Source organism: Tursiops truncatus, chromosome 15, assembly GCF_011762595.2.
Source record: "Tursiops truncatus isolate mTurTru1 chromosome 15, mTurTru1.mat.Y, whole genome shotgun sequence".
In the NCBI taxonomy this organism is placed as follows: domain Eukaryota; kingdom Metazoa; phylum Chordata; class Mammalia; order Artiodactyla; family Delphinidae; genus Tursiops; species Tursiops truncatus.
Genome location: NC_047048.1, coordinates 14,454,372 through 14,474,703, shown reverse-complemented (window position 1 = coordinate 14,474,703; position 20,332 = coordinate 14,454,372). Strand labels below are relative to the sequence as shown.

Below are 20,332 nucleotides of genomic sequence, written 5' to 3'. Positions count from 1 at the left end.
TAGGGAGGGCTAAATAGATGGAGCACAGGGCACTTTTATGCTAGTGGAACTATTCTGTGTGCTACTGTAATGATGGATACATGTGTCAAAACCCATAGAAAGTACAACACAGAGAGTGAACCCTAGTGCAAACTAAAACTTCAGTTAATAACAGTGTATCTGTGCTGGTTTGTTAATTGTAACAAATGTACCACAGTAACGCAGGATGTTAATAATTGGGGAAAACTGTAGGAGACGGAGAGGAAGTATATGGGGACTCTGCTTTCAACTCACTTTTTCTGTAAACCTAAATCTGCTCTACAAATAAAGTCTATTATTTAAAAAGTATATGAGGCAATTATTAACTCTAGCTAAAACAGCACAAATTGTGTAAGAAAATGTAACTGTGATATTTATATTGTCATAATAATGAAAACTTACAGAATGTGGCTTTAAACAAAAATTATTGTATAATTTTTGAGAGACTAGAGGAAGGGAAGTATTACAACCTAATATCCTCATCTGTCATAATAGAAAGTCTGTGTAACAGAAGTGAACGTCTGAACGTGTTCCTGTCCAAAGGCGTTTCCTCCCCTGTGTACCCAAGCCCATCTCCCTGTTTCCTATATCATCACATTTTGCATTCCAGCAGAATCTTTCCCATCAACAAACAAATATGCCTTTAATTCTTCTATCTTAACACACACACACACACACACACACACACACACACACACACACACACACACACACACACACACACACACACACACACACCCTACACTTATGCCAGGTGCCCTGCCACTGCCATTCCATTTCTTTGCTTCCCTTTACTTAAAAGCTCGTTTTCTGTACTCCTGTCTCCAGTTCCACTCCCTCTATTTTTTCTTACATTCACTCCATTCAGAATTTCACAACTACCATTCTACTTAATTTGCTCTTGTCAAGTCACAGTGACCTTCACACTGCTTAGCCAATGGTCAGTTATCATCTTGTCTCCCAGCCTCTTTTGATACAGTTGATTACTCCCTCCTTGATACGTTTGCTTCACCTGGCTTCTAGACACCACTTTTTACATTTTTCCTTCTGTGTCATTGGTGACCTCTTCTCAGTCTTCTTTGCTGATTCTTCCTTTTCTCTCTGACCTCTTAATGTTAGAATGCCCCCATATCTCAGTCTTAAGTCCTCTGCTCTTCTCTCTCTACCCTGAGCACTTGGATAACCCAGGTATCAGGTATCAAGTTTTAAATACCATCTATAAGTTGATGATTCTCAAATTTATAGATCCCAGCCCAGACCTCTTCCATGAACCCTAGATTTGTATATCTAACTGGCTACTTGACATTTTCATTTATTGTCTAATAGACATCTGAAGCTTAACATTTCTGAAATTGAACGCCTGAAAAGCTGCTATATCCAGGACCTTGCCCAACTGAGTTGATGGCAACTTCATATTTCCAGTTGGTAGTTGCTTAGGCCAAAAGCCTTGGAGTCATCCTTGACTCCCCTTTGCTCTCTCACATTCCACATCCAGTCTGTTAGGAAATCTAGACATGATTAGGAAAAGAAAATCCACAAACGTACCACTTCTCACCACCTCCACCGCTGCCTCCTTGTCATCCTGTCTTGTCTGGATTACTGCTGTTGCCTCCGCACTTCTGTCCTTGGCCCTTTACAGTCTAAACAGAGCAATTAGGATGACCCTTTTAAAATCTAAGCCCCATCATGGTACTTAGTAGCCTCCCATTTCACTACACTGGAAAAATTAATTTCTCTGTGCCTCAGTTGCTTCATCTGTAAAAAGAGAATAATACCTCCCTCAGGAGACTGTGGGATTGGATAAGGTCATAAATGTGAAACGCATGCTCAACACTAACCTGATGCAGAGAAGATAACAAAGTTTAGCTGCTGTTTGTATTATTTTTATTGCCAATGCACCCTCTAAATCAGAAGCCTACTTTTGTTTCCTTGTTGTTCTTCAGTGCTTGAGGTGGGAGGGCTCTGTACGAGCATTTGGATTCTGACTGCCTAGCTCATTTCTGTCTAGCAAAATCCTCAGTTCATTAGTACCAGAGATTAGTATGTCCAGAAACACTGTTCCTTTAGCCAGAGGAAATTCCACTCCTAACTTTGCCGTGCTTGGTTTCCTGCACTAAATAGGAACTGCTTTGTCAGTAGAAAGTGTTCTTTTTGTCAGTACTGTAGTTCCTAACTTTTGAAGCATTTTTTCCCTAAAGGATAATGAGAGGAGACAGCTTCCCACTTATTTTTTGATTGAGCCTATTTTTTGATTGAGCCTTTTGATTGATGTCTTATCCTGAACTCCCCCCCCCCCACCTTTTTAAAATTACATTTGTAACATCACATATTTAAGGTTTTGGTTTTTCCCCCCTTTCATATAAGCCTTACCTCTCTGGAACTGTTGATTTCTGGAAGACACTTATAATATTTAATGTTCCCACTCGTATATTCTGTCATGCCTTACAACAAACCAAAAAGAGAAGGGAAAAGTTAACAGTTAGATTTGCTAATAGTAGTAAAATGCAAAGAGCGTGGTATAATGGGAGAGTGCTGAGCCAGGGCCTTCTGAGCCTCACTCTGCCACTAACTAGCTGTATGACCCCGTGGGCTTGCGTTGAACCTTCTGCTTGAATTCTAGCAGAAGAGGCTAGCTAAGAGAGAGGAGAGTTGGTTTCTGAGAGGATGTGAGGAATATAAGAAAAGTTTCTTAGGGACCAAACCCACTAACACTGGAAGAGGCACTGGGGCAAACAAACTTGTTCTGGTTCGGTAAAGGAGCCAAGGCACAGGACCCTAGGCCTGAGCAGCTTATGCTTAGAGACTTGGAGGATGGGGGTTGGGACTCAGTTCCCTGAATAGAGGGAGAAGGAAAGACACTTGAGAATCTGGTAAAAAGCAAAAACAAAAAACCTATTCTAATGGCTTGAGCCCCTGCTTTGGATGTAGTGTCTGCTTGTCCCACAGATAGTAGAGACAGGCACAGTGGAAGTCAGTGTTAACATGATACACACACACTTCCTACATCAGAAAGCTGGAACAGTAATACAGTGTTATATGTCAATTATATCTCAGTAACTAACTGGGGGGAAATGAAGAAAGCTGGAACACTCTCTGGACTGTGGTGCTGGGGTAAAGCAAACAGGATTCTGACATGCAGCTTCTTCAGGGAGCAGTTAGGCCAACCCTCCAGTGACCTGGGACTCTTTGAGGGTATGAAGGTTTCGAGGCACTCCTAGCAGCTGCGTTGTTGTTATCCTGCACTCACCTCAGCTTCCAGTGTGATGCATATCTAAAGAAATATCTTATGCATAAGCCTCTTCTCTCTGCTTTAATTTAGCCTTCCTAGAACTGTAGCAGAGACCCTAAAGAATAGACCAGGTTTTAGAAATTGCAGAGAAAGAGACAGGAAAACAGTACATTCATTCTCTCAATCTCAGAAGGAATACTGCTACTTTTAGAAGTGGATCAGTCATCTTATGACCAAGTAAAAATCCTTTAGGTCTGTAGGCTTCAGTAGTCACCATTTAGAGGATTTCTTTGTGCTCTGAGGGGCTACCCAGTGGCTCTCTTCCCAATGACAATCCATAGTTTCTTCCTGTAGTTTCTCGAGTCCAGCAGTTAACAAACTGTAGCTGATGGAGACTTTCTTCACTCTTGATTGACATGAATAGTTCCCAGTTTTTTTCTGTTGTTGACAGTGTTGAAACAAACATCTTTGCACTTAAAGTGTGTGTGTATGTGTGTGTGAAAGAGAGAGCAAGACAGAGCGAGAGTAGTAAATTCCTAAGCTACTGGCTTGTTTTGTTATTGAAGTGTAACATACATAGAGAAAAGTATCCAAGTCATAGCTCAATAAATGATCACAAAATGAACACATCTTTATAATCGCTACCCATATCAAGACAGAAAACTACCAGCACGCTGGAAGCCTCTCTCATCCCCCTGCCAATCACCACCACCCTGCTCCTCCCCAGAGTAAACAGTATCCCGATTTCTAACATCAGAGTTGCTTTGCCTATTTTTGAGCTTTAAAAGTTTTAAATGGAGACATGTGTCAATAGTATATTATTTTTGGAGATCTGGCTTGTTTCTCCTCATCATTATGTGTTGGGATTCATCTACATTGTTGGTTTAGTAGTAGTTCATTTTTAAAATTGCAGTATGGCATATCATTATATAGATAAACACATTTATTTATTCGTTCTAACTGTACTGCTCTGCAGTGCCACCTTTGTCATAAACCAGTTATCTCTAAATGGGGGTCTGTTTCTGGACTCTTCATTTTGTTTCATTAATATATTTGTCTATCCTCATGCCAAAACCTTACCGTCTTGATTATAGCTATGTTTTTTGTATGTATAGGTGTATAATATTCTATTATGATAGAATAAGTCCTTCCACTTTGTTCTTTTTAAGATTACCTTGATTATTCTTGGCCCTATGCATTTCCATAAAACTTCTACAATCAGCTTGAAATTATTCCTACCCCTATCCCTACCCCTACCCCTACCCCTACCCCAAAAAAGCATGCTAGAATTTTTATTGGAAATCCTTTGAGGAGAATGGACAGCTTTACTATGTTGAATGTTACAATCCCTGAAAGTGGTATGTCTCTCTATTTATTTGGTCTTTAATTTCTCTCAATAATATTTTATAGTTTTCTATGTAAGCATCTTATACACCTTTTAAAAAACTATTGCCTAATTATTGCTGCTATTAGAAACATACTTTTATATGTTGAAAAGAGTAAGTTTTTAATTATAAGATTTTACAAGGTTAAAAGTATATATCATTTTAAGAACCACCTAATATTCAAATTATTATGGGAATATTGGGTACATTAAGAAAAGTAAAGCTGAATTAAATCCAGAGTTGTAGGGTTGGAGATGTCAGAAGGAAATCAGGAGGAGCCTATTCCTAAATTATGTGAATTCTGTGTTGGTTGCTGGAGAGAGAAGGCTTGGGCTTGCTTTCTCTCTCAGCTAAAATGATTGGAACTTGGAATGTTAGGATGCTTTTCTTTCTTCTTCAGAGACTCTACGCCCTCTCCCAGCCAGCCCACAAGTTGGGAGCACCCAGGCAAAAGTAGAGCAAGTGGGGTCAGAGTGAACAGGGATTTCACTCAGTCCTCAACTCAGGCTGCTTCTGCACTGACGGGCTTCCTTCCCGTTCTAAAACTTGCCAAAAATGAAGCAGTGAACCCATCCACTATCAGTCCTTGCAAGCATCCCAAAGTGATGATGACAGTACCTGTTTCCTTAAACTCATACTTGGCTTTGTTTTTCCAGGTCTATAAAGGAGAATTTCAGCTACCTGAATTTCTTAAAGGAAAACCTCAGGTACTGTGTCTGCTTCCTCCTCTTGATACACAATAAGATGGGCTCTTGCATTGAAGTAATCTTTTCAAAGAGATAAATCTATGTGCTGGTGGTAGAAAGACTGGCTTCTGCTGGGATATCAGCTCGGTGCTTTGTGACCACCTAGAGGGGTGGGATAGGGAGGGTGGGAGGGAGACGCCAGAGGGAGGAGATGTGGGGATATATGTATATGTATAGCTGATTCACTTTGTTATAAAACAGAAGCTAACACACCATTGTAAAGCAATTATACTCCAATAAAGATGTTAAAAAACAGAAAAAAGAAAGAAAGACTGGCTTCTGGTAATTGTTGGTTTTAACAATCTGTGTTAAACAGACTTGTTAAATTTAACAATTTAACACAGTTTGAATTTCAGAGGGCTCCGTGTCTTCCAAGAGTAGGGAAATACTTTATTGATAACTAAAATCTGATTGCTTGAGGTCGCCCACAAGCCACACAGTATTCCACATATAAGGAGCCTGCCTTGGTGAATCTGCTCCAGGCTTCTGATACCTAACTTGAAATAAAAATGTATAGCCACCCTTTGTTCTTATTACATATACATCCATGGCCTTTTCATTTTTCTCATTTGGAGCCTAGAAGACTTGTGAATACATTATACACACAGCCATTGACCCTCAACTGCTAAGTCCCCCAAGTTGGGAATGGATGGTATGAGTTTGAAGTTTATAACTTTTACTTTTTAAAAAATTAATTAAAACAGATCCAGAGTTCTCCTTGTAATGTCACACTGTCACTTACTTGGATTCCAATACTGTTTCTTGAGTTGAAGAGAAATAGGTGACGTTATGGCCGACAGGCCTAGAGTAGCCCAGAGTGTCCTGCATGAGCGCATCACCTGCCATTCCTATGTAGTAGTGGGAAGAAATCAATGACTACAGCCTGAGTCCAGCAGAAGACTTCCCTGTCCAGCATGGTGATAATACATGTTGCCTCCAGGCTGCTGCTATCAGTGATTAGCTTGTTAATAGGAAATGAAGACCCAGCACTGAACTCAGTTTCTAAAAGTGTTCCAGATCTGGGTTGTTGAGGGGGACCTCACAGATTGTGTGAAGTCGTGTTGCCTAAAGCAAGCCTAGAGTACATGGGCTTCTCTGTAAGAGCAGCTGTGTCTCACACCAGGATTGAAGGCTCTGTCTTCTCAGATCCTTGTCTCATAACAACCATCAATAACTGATACATATTACTTGACTATTTTAAACTACTTTCATGGTATATGCTTATTAACATATATTTAATTTTAATCCATCCATTCATTCATTTAAAAAATGTCTACTGAATTACTTTTATGTGTGAGAAATTGAAATAAGGCCTCAAGAGTCAGAGGAAAAAAAAAGATCTTCTCAGAGGAACTCCTTACCTATCCAAAAGACTCTGATCAACTTTTGCAGACAAAGGGGCACAGGGGCCCTGAGCCTTGGCTGGGCAAGATGTGCCAGAAACCTGGATGGATTCGTGAACAAGTTGTCACTCACTCACAGGCTATGGTAACTGGAGCCAGAGAATAATCCAAGAGGGAGAGTCTTGAAGAAATGTCAAATCCAAAGGCTGTTTTGCATAGTAATTCTGAAGGAGTCAAGAAAGGGAATTTGAGACTAAAACTAAAGGGACACCCCTGCTTCGCAGCATACATAAAAATCATTTCCAGGTAGGTTATAGGCCTAACTGTGAAAGGCAAAATAATAAAGTTTCTAGGAGGCAATAAAGGAGAATATCTTCATGACCTTAAAAGAGAGGGATTTCTTAAGTGAGTTATAAAAAATACTGATCATTAATTTAATTAAATTAATTAATTTATTTAAACATCTTTATTGGAGTATAATTGGTTTACAATGGTGTGTTAGTTTCTGCTTTATAACAAAGTGAATCAGCTATACATATACATATATCCCCATTTCTCCTCCCTCTTGCGTCTCCACCCTCCCTATCCCACCCCTCTAAGTGGTCACAAAGCACCGAGCTGATCTCCCTGTGTTATGTGGCTGCTTCCCACTAGCTATCTGTTTTACATTTGGTAGTGTATATATTAGTCCATGCCACTCTCTTACTTCGTCCCAGCTTACCCTTCCCCCTCCCCATGTCCTCAAGTCCATTCTCTACATCTGCATCATTATTCCTGTCCTGCCCCTAGGTTCTTCATAACCTTTTTTTTTTTAGATTCCATATATATGTGTTAGCATACGGTATTTGTTTTTCTCTTTCTGACTTACTTCACTCTGTATGACAGACTCTAGGTCCAACCACCTCACTACAAATAACTCAATTTTGTTTCTTTTTATGGATCATTAATTTTAAAATGGATAATTTGGACTACATTAAAATTGAGAACATTTACTTATTAGAAAGCATCATAAAGACAGTAAAAAAGGACACCTTAAGGGGGGGAAATTTTTTTTTTTAACATCTTTATTGGGGTATAATTGCTTTACAATGGTGTGTTAGTGTCTGCTTTATAACAAAGTGAATCAGTCATACATAAACATATGTTCCCATATGTCTTCCCTCTTGCGTCTCCCTCCCTCCCACCCTCCCTATCCCACCCCTCCAGGCTGTCACAAAGCACCGAGCCAATATCCCTGTGCCATGCGGCTGCTTGGGGGGGAAATTTTTGAAACAAAAGATTCATCAGTATAGAGAATTCCTACAAATAAATAAGGAAAAGGTAATAAAAAATTGGACAAAAGACTTAACATAGGCACTTCAAGCCCCGTTCTGGTTAGTTTCATTTAATGTATCACACACATGGTAGAAAAAAGCCTATAAAAGGCTTTTATTTAACGTCTAATACATGAGAAAACTGAAGCCCACAGAACTCTCAGGATTACATTTAGCTAGAATTCTGACAAAACTCAGGAAAGTGCTATACTTAAGATTATAGTCTTGGGAATTCCCTGGCGTCCAGTGGTTAGGACTCTGCACTTCCACTGCCGGGGGCCCGGATTCGATCACTGGTGGGGGAACTAAGATCCCGCAAGCCACACGGTGTGGCCAAAAAATATATATATAGTTTTGTTATAAAGGAAACAATTCAAGACCAACCAAATGAAGAGACACATAGGACAAGGTCTGGGAGAGTCTCAGACTCAGAGTTTCTGTGCCCATTCCCTGTGGAATCAGTGTACTTCTCCCTCAGAGCACATCAGCATGATCACCAACCAGGGCGCTCCACTGAACTTTGGCATCCAGAGTTTTTACTGAAGTCTAAGTACATAGGCATGATTGATTGACTCATTCGCATGGAATTGAACTCAATCCCCAGTCATAGTCCCCTTCCCAGAAGCTGGGCTGGCTCAGAGCCCCAACCCTCAAATCACAGGTTGGTCTTCCTGGTGACCAGCCCTCATCCTGAGTCATCTCATCTCTTAGCAGAAACTCAGGTATGATCTAAGGGGCTCATGAATAACAAAGACACTCCTGTTACCTGGAAAATTCCAAGAATTTAGAGTCTCCCTACCAGGAACGAGAGCCAAAGGCCAGTCATCTTCTTTATTATACAACAGTAGCAGACGGAATTCATTAGAAAGTCTCTGATCACAGCCTGCAAGCTACACCTGATATTTTGACAAGAGCAGTCACTTCTCATGCTAACCAACGTTAAAACATCTTTTGCTTCCTTCCACAGACTGAGCAAGTGGAATAACAGAGCCAGGAACCTCTTGCATACTTGAGGTGAGGTTGGGGACATTGCTGGGTCTTTGGGTTTCACTGCTTAGGCTCTCGGGAGGCAGCGCAGCAGGTGGAGGGCACAGCCCTGGGGTCAGTTCACCTGCTTTGGAATCTCGGCTCTGTGTGGCATTGAGCAAGTTACTTAACTTCTCTGTGTCTTAGTTTCTGCATCTGTAAAATGAGGACCATGTTAATAAGAGAGTGGTAGAATTAACCATGATAATGTCTGCCAGAAGCCTGGCACATAGTAAGCACTCAAACAGTGTTAGTTATTATTTTCAGTATGAGGAGGGGTTTAAAATGATAAAATATTTTAGCTGAAGGAAACCTGAAGGCCATCAACCTCAACCCCCTGTTTACTGATAAGGAAACTGATCCTAGAAAGAGGATTTGTCAAGTTCACATCATAGGTCGGAAAAACCCAAGGCTAAAGAGCACCGTCTCCTGACATCCAGCCGGGGATTCTTTCACCACCCTGTACTGCTTCCTCTGTATGCTGGATGTGCAGATGTTTTTGCGCTAATATTTTCGGGAGTTGCCTGGTTGGTTTTTCAACCTTGCTGATGTTAATGCATTATGCTGTCTTAATGTTTGTAACCTATGTTGTCTCATTGTAGTTAAAGGCTACAGTGTGGAGCAGGACTTATCAGCCCTTTCTATCTGAGTAATCATCAGGTGCATGTCCAGGGATACCAGCCAATTAGTGGCAAAGCTGGTTTCTGAACCTAGACCTCCTGACATGGCTGCTCAGACCTCACACCCCTATCCCACACTTTCTTAAGATTCTGTTTTGCTCTGAATATTTTGGTTATGCCTTAGATCATTTGGAACTTGAAAAGCTTTCTTTAAAATATGATTTTTCCTGGGAATTCCCTAGCAGCCAAGGGGTTAGGGCTCCGTGCTTCCACTACAGGGGGCAGGGTTTGATCCCTGGTCGAGGAAGTAAGGTTCCACAGCCGTGCAGTGTGGGGAAAAAAATTAAATAAAGTAAAATAAAATAAAATACTAAAATAAATAAAAATAAAACATATTATAAAAAAGTAAAAAATAAAATGTTTTTTTCTTACAGTTTTGTTTGCTGTTTTATTTTTATTTTTTATAATAACCATGTATTGAGTGTGTACTCCATACCAGGTGTAAAATACCAAGCATCATATATATATATATATATAGTATATATGATATAGGATATACTATATTATATCTAAAATAAATATATATATTATTCATATACATACATATATGAATGATTTCATTCAAGTTTCAAACCACTCTGGCAAGTAGGTGATATTATTCCTCTTCTACTGTTGAGAAAATTGAGATTGAATAATTTGATTTGAATAAGAGGTTTTTATGACTTGCTGTGTGCTAATAGATTATGTGCTAATAGATTATAGATAGAAAAAACACATGAATGCTGCTATGCCATGTCAAAATCACGGATGGCAGTGAGTTAATATTCATAGGTTTTAGGAATTATGATTGCCTTTTTTGCTAAGAAGCAAATGCTAAATGTAGACTTCAACTCGATGGGCATACAGGTATAACAGCCGTTATCAGGCCTTGGATAATTTTGTTTATTCAAAAATACTTTCAAAAGTATAGATAGGGCTTCCCTGGTGGCGCAGTGGTTGAGAGTCCGCCTGCCGATGCAGGGGACATGGGTTCATGCCCCGGTCCGGGAGGATCCCGCATGCCGCAGAGCGACTGGGCACGTGGGCCATGGCTGCTGGGCCTGCGCATCCGGAGCCTGTGCTCCGCGACGCGAGAGGCCACAGCAGTGAGAGGCCCATGTACTGGAAAAAAAAAAAAGTATAGATAAATTCCCTCCTGGAAACATGCATACAGGGATTCATTACTGACCAGCTGTTTTACAAGACAGAATGCAGTGTCAGTGGACTCCAGCCTTGAGTGGCCTCCACAGCAGCATTTCATCCTTGTTTGCTTATCGAGGCTTGTAGGTGCCCACGTGCAATGAGAGAAGGACTCGGGAGAAGCTAGGAAGACATCAAAGCATCTCAAGACAAATCATAGTCTTTCTCTTGTCTTTCGGATCCCTTTGGCATATGAACGACAGTCACTGTGTTTCCTAAAGCTTCCTATAAAGAATCTCAGTATCCACTTTTTCATACTGAGCCAGCATGTTCGACCCCTGGACATTTGACGTCCCTGTCAGTGCCCCTGCAGTAGCTTCAATTGCAGATGACAGTTGCAGTCATTTAGAAATGGGCAGGAACAGCCCTTGCTTTGGCTGCCATCCTTTTGTGTTGCACATCGAAGCTACTGGCAGGCATCTAAAAGCATCCCAGACTGAGGGAGAGTGTGCCTCTCTCATAGTCCTGAGGTAGCTGTTCTCATAATGGTCCATCCCCCTACCTGTCTACCTGGCTTGTGCCAGGCCCACAGCTGGAAAGGAGGCGGTGTCATGCAGGGGAGAACAAACTGACTGCATACCTGTAACACATTCTGTTTGTTTGCCCTAGGGAAGACTGCTGCCTTTTCAGCAGCAGAGAAGTTTCTAGGACTGGCTGTTTCTAGAACTGGCTGTCCCCTGCTGAGATCAGTGGAGCATAGGTACCATGGCCCGCATCTCTTTCTCATTTGCCAGTTCTTCCCACTGAGAGGGTGGGATGTCAGCACACATTCGGACCCTCCTGAGTGACCTGCTTCTTCCCGAGTACAGTGCTCTTGATTACGTGCACGGGCCTGTGGAGAAGGAGCCCAGAGAGGATGTGTGCTTTCTCTTAAAACTGCTCTGGTCCTCATCTTTTCTTACCAGATTCCAAACTTTGTTTTCAAGGGGAGGGTTTAAAGATGGGATTCTGTAAGCAAAATTGGGTAATTTCATCTTGGAATAGGTTGTCTGTACATGTTCTAATGTTTTGTAGAACACTTGTACCTGTTTAAATGTATTGATGTGGATAATATTAAATATCTTAATTATTTAAATAATTCATTGTATTGTTTCTGAGAAGTTGAGGAATTACCACATACATTTACAACTTGATGGCTTTTGTATTTTATTTTTCAAAATAAAAGCTTTAAATGTGAAGCACTGGTAGTTTACATGTTTTCATTACTGTGATTTCTGAGAAGCAATAAGACCTATCAGATAATGAGCTGATAAACCAGTTTCTTCAGTTGCTGTATTTTAGATATTCCCCTCTATATATCATAATTTCTTAGTGAAGTTTTTGCTATAATTTATTTCAGAGAGACCTGCTACCATCCTTTTGTCTCAGAATCCTGTTCTTCTCTTTCCTTCTCAATTCTCTGGTCTCCATAAATTCTAATTCCTCAGAAAGACTTTCCCTGATCCCCTTCCTGCCTGCCTTATTCACAATATCACCTTATCACACTTTGCAGTTTTTAATGTTTCTTAACTTCTTAAATTGTCTATCTCTTATACTAGATGGTAAGTTCCTGGAAGACAGAGACTATGTCTTTTCTTGTCCATTTTTGTACCCCTGACACCTAGCAGAATGTCTGGCACATTGTAAGAACCTAGTAAAATATTTGGTAAATGATTAATCCTCCCAGACAGAAACTTCTAACATATCATTTTCAGATGAAGAAACAGAGGCTCAGCCAGGTCAAGCCACGTACACAAGGCCCCTCAGCTACTGCCACAGTGGTGACCTGGTATCTAAGCCTGACTCTAGTATCCTTCTTTCTGCTCCACGCCCCTAGCCGTGTTCCCTTCAACTGAAAATTAATACTGCTGCCACATCAATCCTTTGTTCAGCACTGTGTCTTAAGTCACTCTTTTGTTCAAAAACCTTCTTTGATTCTCCGATGCCTCGCACGTTACATGTAAACTGTTCTGTCTCTGCAGTGTAGCCTCACCACCCACTTGTGAACAGTACACCTCTTCCCTGTCTCCTTACACTCTGCTTTCTGCTTCTTCCAGATGCCCAGAAACCTAATCCCCTCTCCCCTCTCCCTGGGAAATCCCAGCCCTGTTAAGGGCTCAGCTGTTGTAAGTCCCATTTCTTGTTACTGCTCTAGTTACTGCTCCAGCCTCCAGATAGCAATAAAATCAGCTTCAGCGTAACATAATTTGTTTTTGGTTTTGGTTTTTTGCTTATTTCTTGTGTTAGTCTTATGTTACCAGCATTGTAGGGAGGAGGTCACATATCCCTCTAGAGCCTATCAGAATGGGAGGCGAGGACATTTCTAAACTATAACCCATCCTGACTCCAATACGCGCCCCTAGGTGAACATAAGGATTTTTATTCCCTACGCCTGCCCACCCCTGGAGACTCCACTGTCATGAGTGGGAATGTATTGGAATAGGAAAAGGGCAGAGAACCACCGCACAAAAACAGCTGACTCAGGAAAGAAGAAACCGCTGCACAACTGGCCCGGAGAAGCAGATGCTGTAATATCTCCCTCCCTGTTGACATTCCCTCCTTCACAAAGCCTTCTTTCTGGTCTGAGCACATTTCTCTTGAGCCTTGCGAAGCAAAGCATTTCTGTTCCATGTGACATCTTAGAAGACCTGTAGGAAGATGACTATATTTGTGAGATGTTGTGATTTGATGGAATCAAATGGAATTCCTGCCAAACAAATGAAAGATGCCTGGAGTAAAATTAAAAAATTGGTAACTGGGGGACTTCCCTGGTGGTCCAGTGGTTAAGAATCCACCTTCCAATGCAGGGGACGCAGGTTCGATCCCTGGTTGGGGAACTAAGATCCCACGTGCCGCGGGGCAACTAAGCCCGCGCGCCACAGCTACTGAGCCTGCACAGTCTGGAGCCCATGTGCCTCAAGGAAGGGCCCACGCACTGCAGATCCCAAGTGCCGCAGCTAAGACCCAACGCAGCCAAAAATAAAATAAATAAATATTTTTTTAAATTAAATAAAAATTGATAACGGGGTAAGGGACCAGGGTAGATGTGTTGCCTGTGAAGATCAGAGAGCTGCCCAGGGCCAGCACAGCCATGGCTATAGCCAGCGGGTGAGCCTGTGGAGCCAGGGAGAGGCTGGCGTCCTCAGTGGCTGCAGGAGGAGGCTGGAGAGAGCATCATCCATGAAGAATCAGAGAATTTTTAAATGAGAGAAAAAAATCTTAGTAATCACTTAGCCACGTAATCATTCTAGAAACATTTATCAACAGCTTCTCATTGTCTAGATCCTGTGCCTGAGTTTACATGTTTAAACTCATTTAATTCTCAAAATCACTGTCTGAGGTAGGTACTGTGACTACCTGCATTTTATAGACATTGGCTTGGGAGGCAGTACCAGCTTTCTAGACCAGCTAGTAAGTGACGGGATCAGAATACAAATACAGGCAACCTGGCTCCAGAGCCTACACCCTTAACCACCACTCTACCTTCAGTAATCATCTTTATACTAGAATAAAAACTTGTCATTAGCATTGAGTGACAACTATTTAAATACCTCCCTTGTACTTAGTAATTTGCTAAGAAGTATAGGCAGATTGCTGCCCTTGGGAATTTATGGTCTTGGTGAAAATCAAGAAAAATGTACAGAAAACAATTATTTCAAGCTTATCTAACAAAACCTATAGTATTACCTATGACAACCTGGCTTAGTAGGTGACGAGTAAGTAATAGTCTAGGCAGGACTCCATTCAGTGTTGCCCCAAAATTTGTTTTTCTAGGGAGCTACTGATCCTGGGGGCTGTCTGAGCTTTTCTCTGGCAAGGTCAGTAATTTCAGCATTGAGTTCCCTTTCCTGATTGTTTGTCACTACCCAACAGTCTTCTGCAGGGAATTTAGGCCTTTGCTTAAAGCAGAGCAGTCACTTTGTTATTCTGAGCAAAAGATCATTTTTATTCATTTTGGGTTTAAGTCCTAACAAAGCTCGTCATTTGAGGGTTTTTTTTGGGGGGGGTGATTCTGGCTAGACAGAAAAATAAATGACTTTGATTCTCCCTTTGGAGTTTGCTGATTATTACTGAACATCCAAAATTGAATCATTCTTCACAATAAAACCACTATTTTTGTTGTTGTATACTGTAGAAATGGCTGTGGCCTTGCCCTGAGAAGGAAAGCCTTAAATGCCCTCTGTTGGTCAAACATGGAATAACTGCTGAACGTATGAAAAAGTGTTAAAAGTTACAAGAATTAGGGAAATTAGGGAAATATATCACAAAGGTGTGCAAAGCTTTCTCTACAAAGATGTCCGTTGCAATGAAGTTTATAGAAACAAAAAACTGGAAAAAAAACTTAACAAAAGGGGGGGGCTTAGTTAAATGAATTATGGTACATCCACGTAACAGAATACTCTTCAGCTAATACAGTATTGTAGAAAAATATTTCATAACAGGAAAAATGTTCATGTTACATTAAGTGAAAATTTGAAATCACAAAGCTGTTTAGTGTGCTCCCACTTTTATGATTGAAAGGGTAGACAGAAAACTAGAGTCACTAAATTGATAGAAAACAGAAAGGACATGTGCCAGTGTCCCTTGTTATCTCTTTATGTTGGAGTTTTGGGGAATTCTTATTTTCTTTGTGCTTAACTCTGTTTTCTAGATTCGGCATGAATTACTTTAAGTAAAAAAGTGAAAAACAATGAGAATTTTTTAGAAAAGAGAAATCGAAATTGAACCGGCCTAATCTTAGAGATAAAATCGGGGGTCTAGAGTAGTGCTGTAACTTACCCAAGCCTACCCATCCAGTGAGACTTAACGTGGACTTTCAGTTCATTTATTTTCTGGTAAGTCTCATTTAGCTACTTCTTTTGATGAAAAATTAGTAGTGTTAATAATCTGAAGACTTGGCTATTGGTTGTTCTTCACAAATGAGTAAATGAGACTTGAATTAGAAATGAAACTGCGCTGAGATCTATTGAAAGTCAACCCTCGACACAAAGGTTTGTTTAAAAAAAAACAAAAAAGAAGAAGAAAAATTTTAAAAAAAACAAGAAATGAAGCTGAGTATTAGCTATTAGGACATTTAGATGGAGTACATTTGAAAAGATCACAATGCACTTAGAATTGATCTATTTCTCTTGTGTAGGGGTTGGTAAACTACAGCCATTGGGTCAAATCTGACCACACCATTTATGTCTTACAACATAATTTATGACATAACCTCTATGACATCACTTATGTCTTGTGTATGGCAGCTTTTCTTCAACAGCAGCAGAGTTGAGTAGAGACAAAGACTGTGGCCTGCTAAGCTAAAAATATTTACTCTCTGGCCCTTTACAGGGACTTCCCTGGCAGTTCAGTGGTTAAGACTCCACGCTTCCACTTGAGGGGTCATGGGTTCAATCCCCGGTTGGGGAACTAAGATCCCACATGCCACACAGCATGGCCTTAAAAAAAAGAAGAAAAAAAAAAAAAACGTTTTCAGACCCCTACTCTTATAGATTATTTTCATTCTATATTGCCTCAGGATATTTTAATGTTTCACCAAAGGACTCTTAGCTGGCAGTTCAGAACAAATATTAGCAGCTAGGAAGCCCCCAAATGGCAAGTGGTTTTTCTCTGATACTTTTTTACTGCCTCAGAGAAGCAGGCCACTCCCAGCCTCAAATACAAGGCAGTTTCTAAGTGGGTGTGGGTACCTGGGGGAAGAAAGGCTGTGGAATGGTGGAGAGGCCCCAAGAGATGAGGACACTAAAAGACAGGGTACTTCTTGTCAGGGTACAGGGAATTATATTTCCAGCTAAATAATTTTTCCACTTGATGGAATCATATTGAATGATAGATATTTAAACTGTGAAGTGCTTAAACCTGAACTGACAGACCAGTGGAAATGCCACACAAATGGGCCATGGGGATGGGAGGGAAAATTGGGGATGTGTCTCCAAGATACTCACCCAGCCGCCAGTGGGGTTTGACCATAATGCTTCCAGAGGTGACTGGAACAAGAGCTCCCTTAGAGACACAAGGGATGAGAGAGTAATAGGCAGCAGCTGGTAGGACAACTGTGGACGCTGAAACCACATAAATAAAACACTATTTTCATTGAATTCTGGATGTGAGTTATTTTTTTAAATTAGTTTTTATTAGAGTATAGTTGATTTACAGTGTTGTGTTAGTTTGTGCTGTTGGATGTGAGTTATTTTTGCATCTATATTTTATGTTATTTGTTTTATTATAATGAAGTAATAAATGAAAAACAACATTCATCAAAAGCTTACCTATAAAGAGCTTGGGGTGAGAGCACTTTTGGGGCCCATATCATCTTGCACAGTGAAAACATCCATGGTTACCAGTGTGTACTCCAAACCAAAGAGCCCCCCCCACAAATGTTCTGCTCTGAATAACACCCCTAGGACCTCTCACAACTTGAGGGGAGCCCCTTCCCACCAGCCCAGCATGATGGCATCCTGGAATTCCCTACCTCTATGATACCAGCAACAATCCATGCCCTTATATACTAATAATACCAATAAAATACATGAGAAAAAAATCTACATGGAGAGGTAACTCTTTGAATGTGATCACAGCACAAATTTCTTTCATGTATTCATCTACTGAGTTGCTACTATATGCCAGGCATTGTGCTGGACCTTGGAGGTTGATTACAGAGAGTAATGAGACAGTAAAATGGATGCCCCACCCTGCTTTCTGACACCCAGGAAGGCAAAGACCAACATGGGACCTCTGCTACAGCCACAGCAAAAAGGAAACGCTTTTAACACTTCCATATCCAAACTTGCCCACCGAAAGAGCAAGAAGCCTGGCCTCCAACTCAGTGTTCACTTTCCCCCTCCAAATCTCAAGTGCAGGGATCTGCTTGGTGAAGTTAGGTCACCTGTGGAACCCAGGATGCAAGGTACCATGAGACAAGCAGCTTTTAGATTTCAAGGTTCTAGCATTCAGTGAGGCACACTGGGGTGGTGGTGGGGACAGGGGTTCAGAAACGAGATGTGAGAGGCAATCTGAACATCGGCCACATTTACCCTGTGCACTGTGCGAAGAGAAGTCCAGGAGACAGAACAGCAGTGGTTAACGAATGGGGGTGTGTCAGAGGCTGGGGGAGAGCTGAGCTGGGCTGAGAGCAAGTGGGCCCTTAGCCAAGCTTCTGTGCCTTGGGAAGCTGCTGGCAAACAACCTCCTCCTCAAGGCTGGGAGAGAAAGGAAAGGCGAGTCCTCCAACTGGAAGGAAAAGAAGATGGATGCTTTTGTTACCGTTTTCATTTCCGTTATTGTTGAATAAATTAGAATTGGAGAAAAAATTCAGTAGCTGAATCAGCACTTTGTTAATCTGTTGCCATTCAAAAGGTTTTTTCTTTGGTGAGGCATGGAGAACAGAATCCAATTGACTAATCTCAGGACTCCATGCCTGTAGGACTCTTTTTTTGGTTGACTCCTGGAGGAAAAGTAATCCCAGGGCTATAAGTGCTCGTGTTCTGAGAGCAGCCCACACCTCTGCGCGGCCATGTGCTACCCATCCCCCCCCCACCCCCACCCCCCCGCCGAGGCTCACTGACCCTTCCCTACAGCCCTCAAGCGAACTGGCCTGGAAGTCATTTCACTGCAGGGTGGGGATGGCCACTGCCAGCAAACTGCCCTGCTTTCCCAGAACGCCTGCTCCAACCCCTGCCTACTCAGTCAGCAAGTCCTCATTCCAGGCGGCTGCCCTTGGACTTCTCCCCACCGTGTAAACAGAACCAACTGGGAAACTATATTCCTGAAGGAAATCCTCAGCTGAAGAGGAAGATGAAAACTCCAACACATTCAGTGACGTAACCGTGATTGCACATGGATTTTCCTACCTCCTGAGCCTCTGGGGTTCCTGTCCCATTCTCTTTATACAGCCTTGCTTTAAGGTGTAGGAATAACTGTCACTCTGATAGACCTTAGCTCTCTGGTTTCCTCATATGGATTCCTAGAGGAGGAGGGGTCATCTGGCAGAGTGGGTAACTGGAAGGAAGCTGGTCCAGGTAACTCCTTGTTGCGTTACTTAATGAACCAACCCAGAATCTACTCAGACTTCTTGTTATGTAAGATAATAAAATTCTCCTATTATTAAAGCCACTTTGGATTGCAGTTTCTATTACAGCTGAAACATCCAAAGGATGGAAAGAGGAAATTTTGTTATAGATATTGTTGAGAAAGGCTGGAGCAGGTAGTGATAGCTAAGAGATGGCCTCAGGGGGCCTTCTTTAGGGCAGTGCCATTCAAAATGTGATTCAAGGACTTGCAGCATCAGAATTACCTAGAGTGGGACTTCCCTGGTGGTGCACTGGATAAGACTCCGTGCTCCCAATGCAGGGAGCCCAGGTTGGATACCCAGTCAGGGAACTAGATTCCACACGCATGCCGCAACTAAGAGTTTGCATGCTACAACTAAGGCGCCCGCCTGCCACAACTAAGGGGCCCACGTGCTGCAACTAAGACCTGGTGCAACCAAATAAATAAATATTAAAAAAAAAATTACCTGGGAGTTTGTTAGGAATGCAAATTCAAGGGCTTCATCCCAGATGGACTAAATCAGATTCTCTGGAGGTAGGGCTGGGAATCTGTATTTTAACAAGTTCTCCCTCCAGTGCTTTTGATGCAAGTATATTTGGAGAAAACACTGACCTAGGAGACTCCTAACAGCTGGGAGTGTGATTGGTCCAAAGAGGAAGTGCTGTGCCTCTTGCTCATGGCTGACCTCCCTGAAGCTGTTCTAATCTTCTAGGACTCAGTTTCCTTTTCTGTCACAACAATGTGAGATTCAAATGAGGAACTGGGTGTAAAAATGGTTTGAAGAGCTAAAACCTTGGCCCCCTAGGAGAGTCTCTGAGCTGACCCTGTCATGCCAGGGGACACAGCATCCGAGGCTGCCGACAGATGTGTTGGACCAGGCTGGACTCTGCCTCAGCAGCCTGTGAGCTTCTTTGGACAGGGCCTGTTTCCATCTGTGTCTCCAGGTGCCCAGCAGAAGAACTGACACATAGAGGGTGGAGAGTCACTGTCATTCTTAATTGAACTCAACTGCCCCTATTTTGAGTTTCCTTTTCGGACTGCTGCTTGAGTCAATCAGGAAAGACTGGAGACCCAGGTTTTACCCTTGTGGTTAGAGGAGAGCCAGCCCCTGTCGCAGTGCTGCCCTTCCTCTCCTACAACCTCAGTGACCTCAGCCGTCCTCCCTCACAATCCTCCAGGAAAGGATGCTCAGGCTCTCTATTGAGGTGACCTGGTCCTCCCAGATTTCCCTGGCCTTCGACGCCCAGGGATGCACAGGACCCGTTGCCCTGGAAACGTACGAACGATTAAGTCACTAGCCCTCCCTCGTCTCAGGTTTCTAGGTGTGGACTTGGACGCGGGAGCCACTCCCCAAGCCTATAAAAAGGCCTGGCTTAGAGGTGGGG

General features: G+C 42.0%; 1 protein-coding gene across 7 annotated transcripts in view; it reads left to right on the top strand.

Moving 5' to 3' along the window:
• TPST1 (tyrosylprotein sulfotransferase 1) overlaps positions 1-12,097 on the top strand; it is a 185,529-nt gene extending 173,432 nt beyond the window's left edge. For 3 of the 7 annotated variants that reach the window (XR_012326042.1, XM_073792053.1, XM_019921876.3), the window contains 3 exons: positions 5,289-5,339; positions 9,002-9,048; positions 11,529-12,097. Coding sequence is in view for 6 of the 7 variants with exons in the window: in XM_073792053.1 (XP_073648154.1) it covers positions 5,289-5,339; positions 9,002-9,047 (97 nt within the window). In the remaining variant the exon portion in view is untranslated. The other 4 variants (XM_073792055.1, XM_019921877.3, XM_073792054.1 and 1 more) reach the window with 4 other exon arrangements.
• Positions 12,098-20,332: the final 8,235 nt, after the last annotated feature.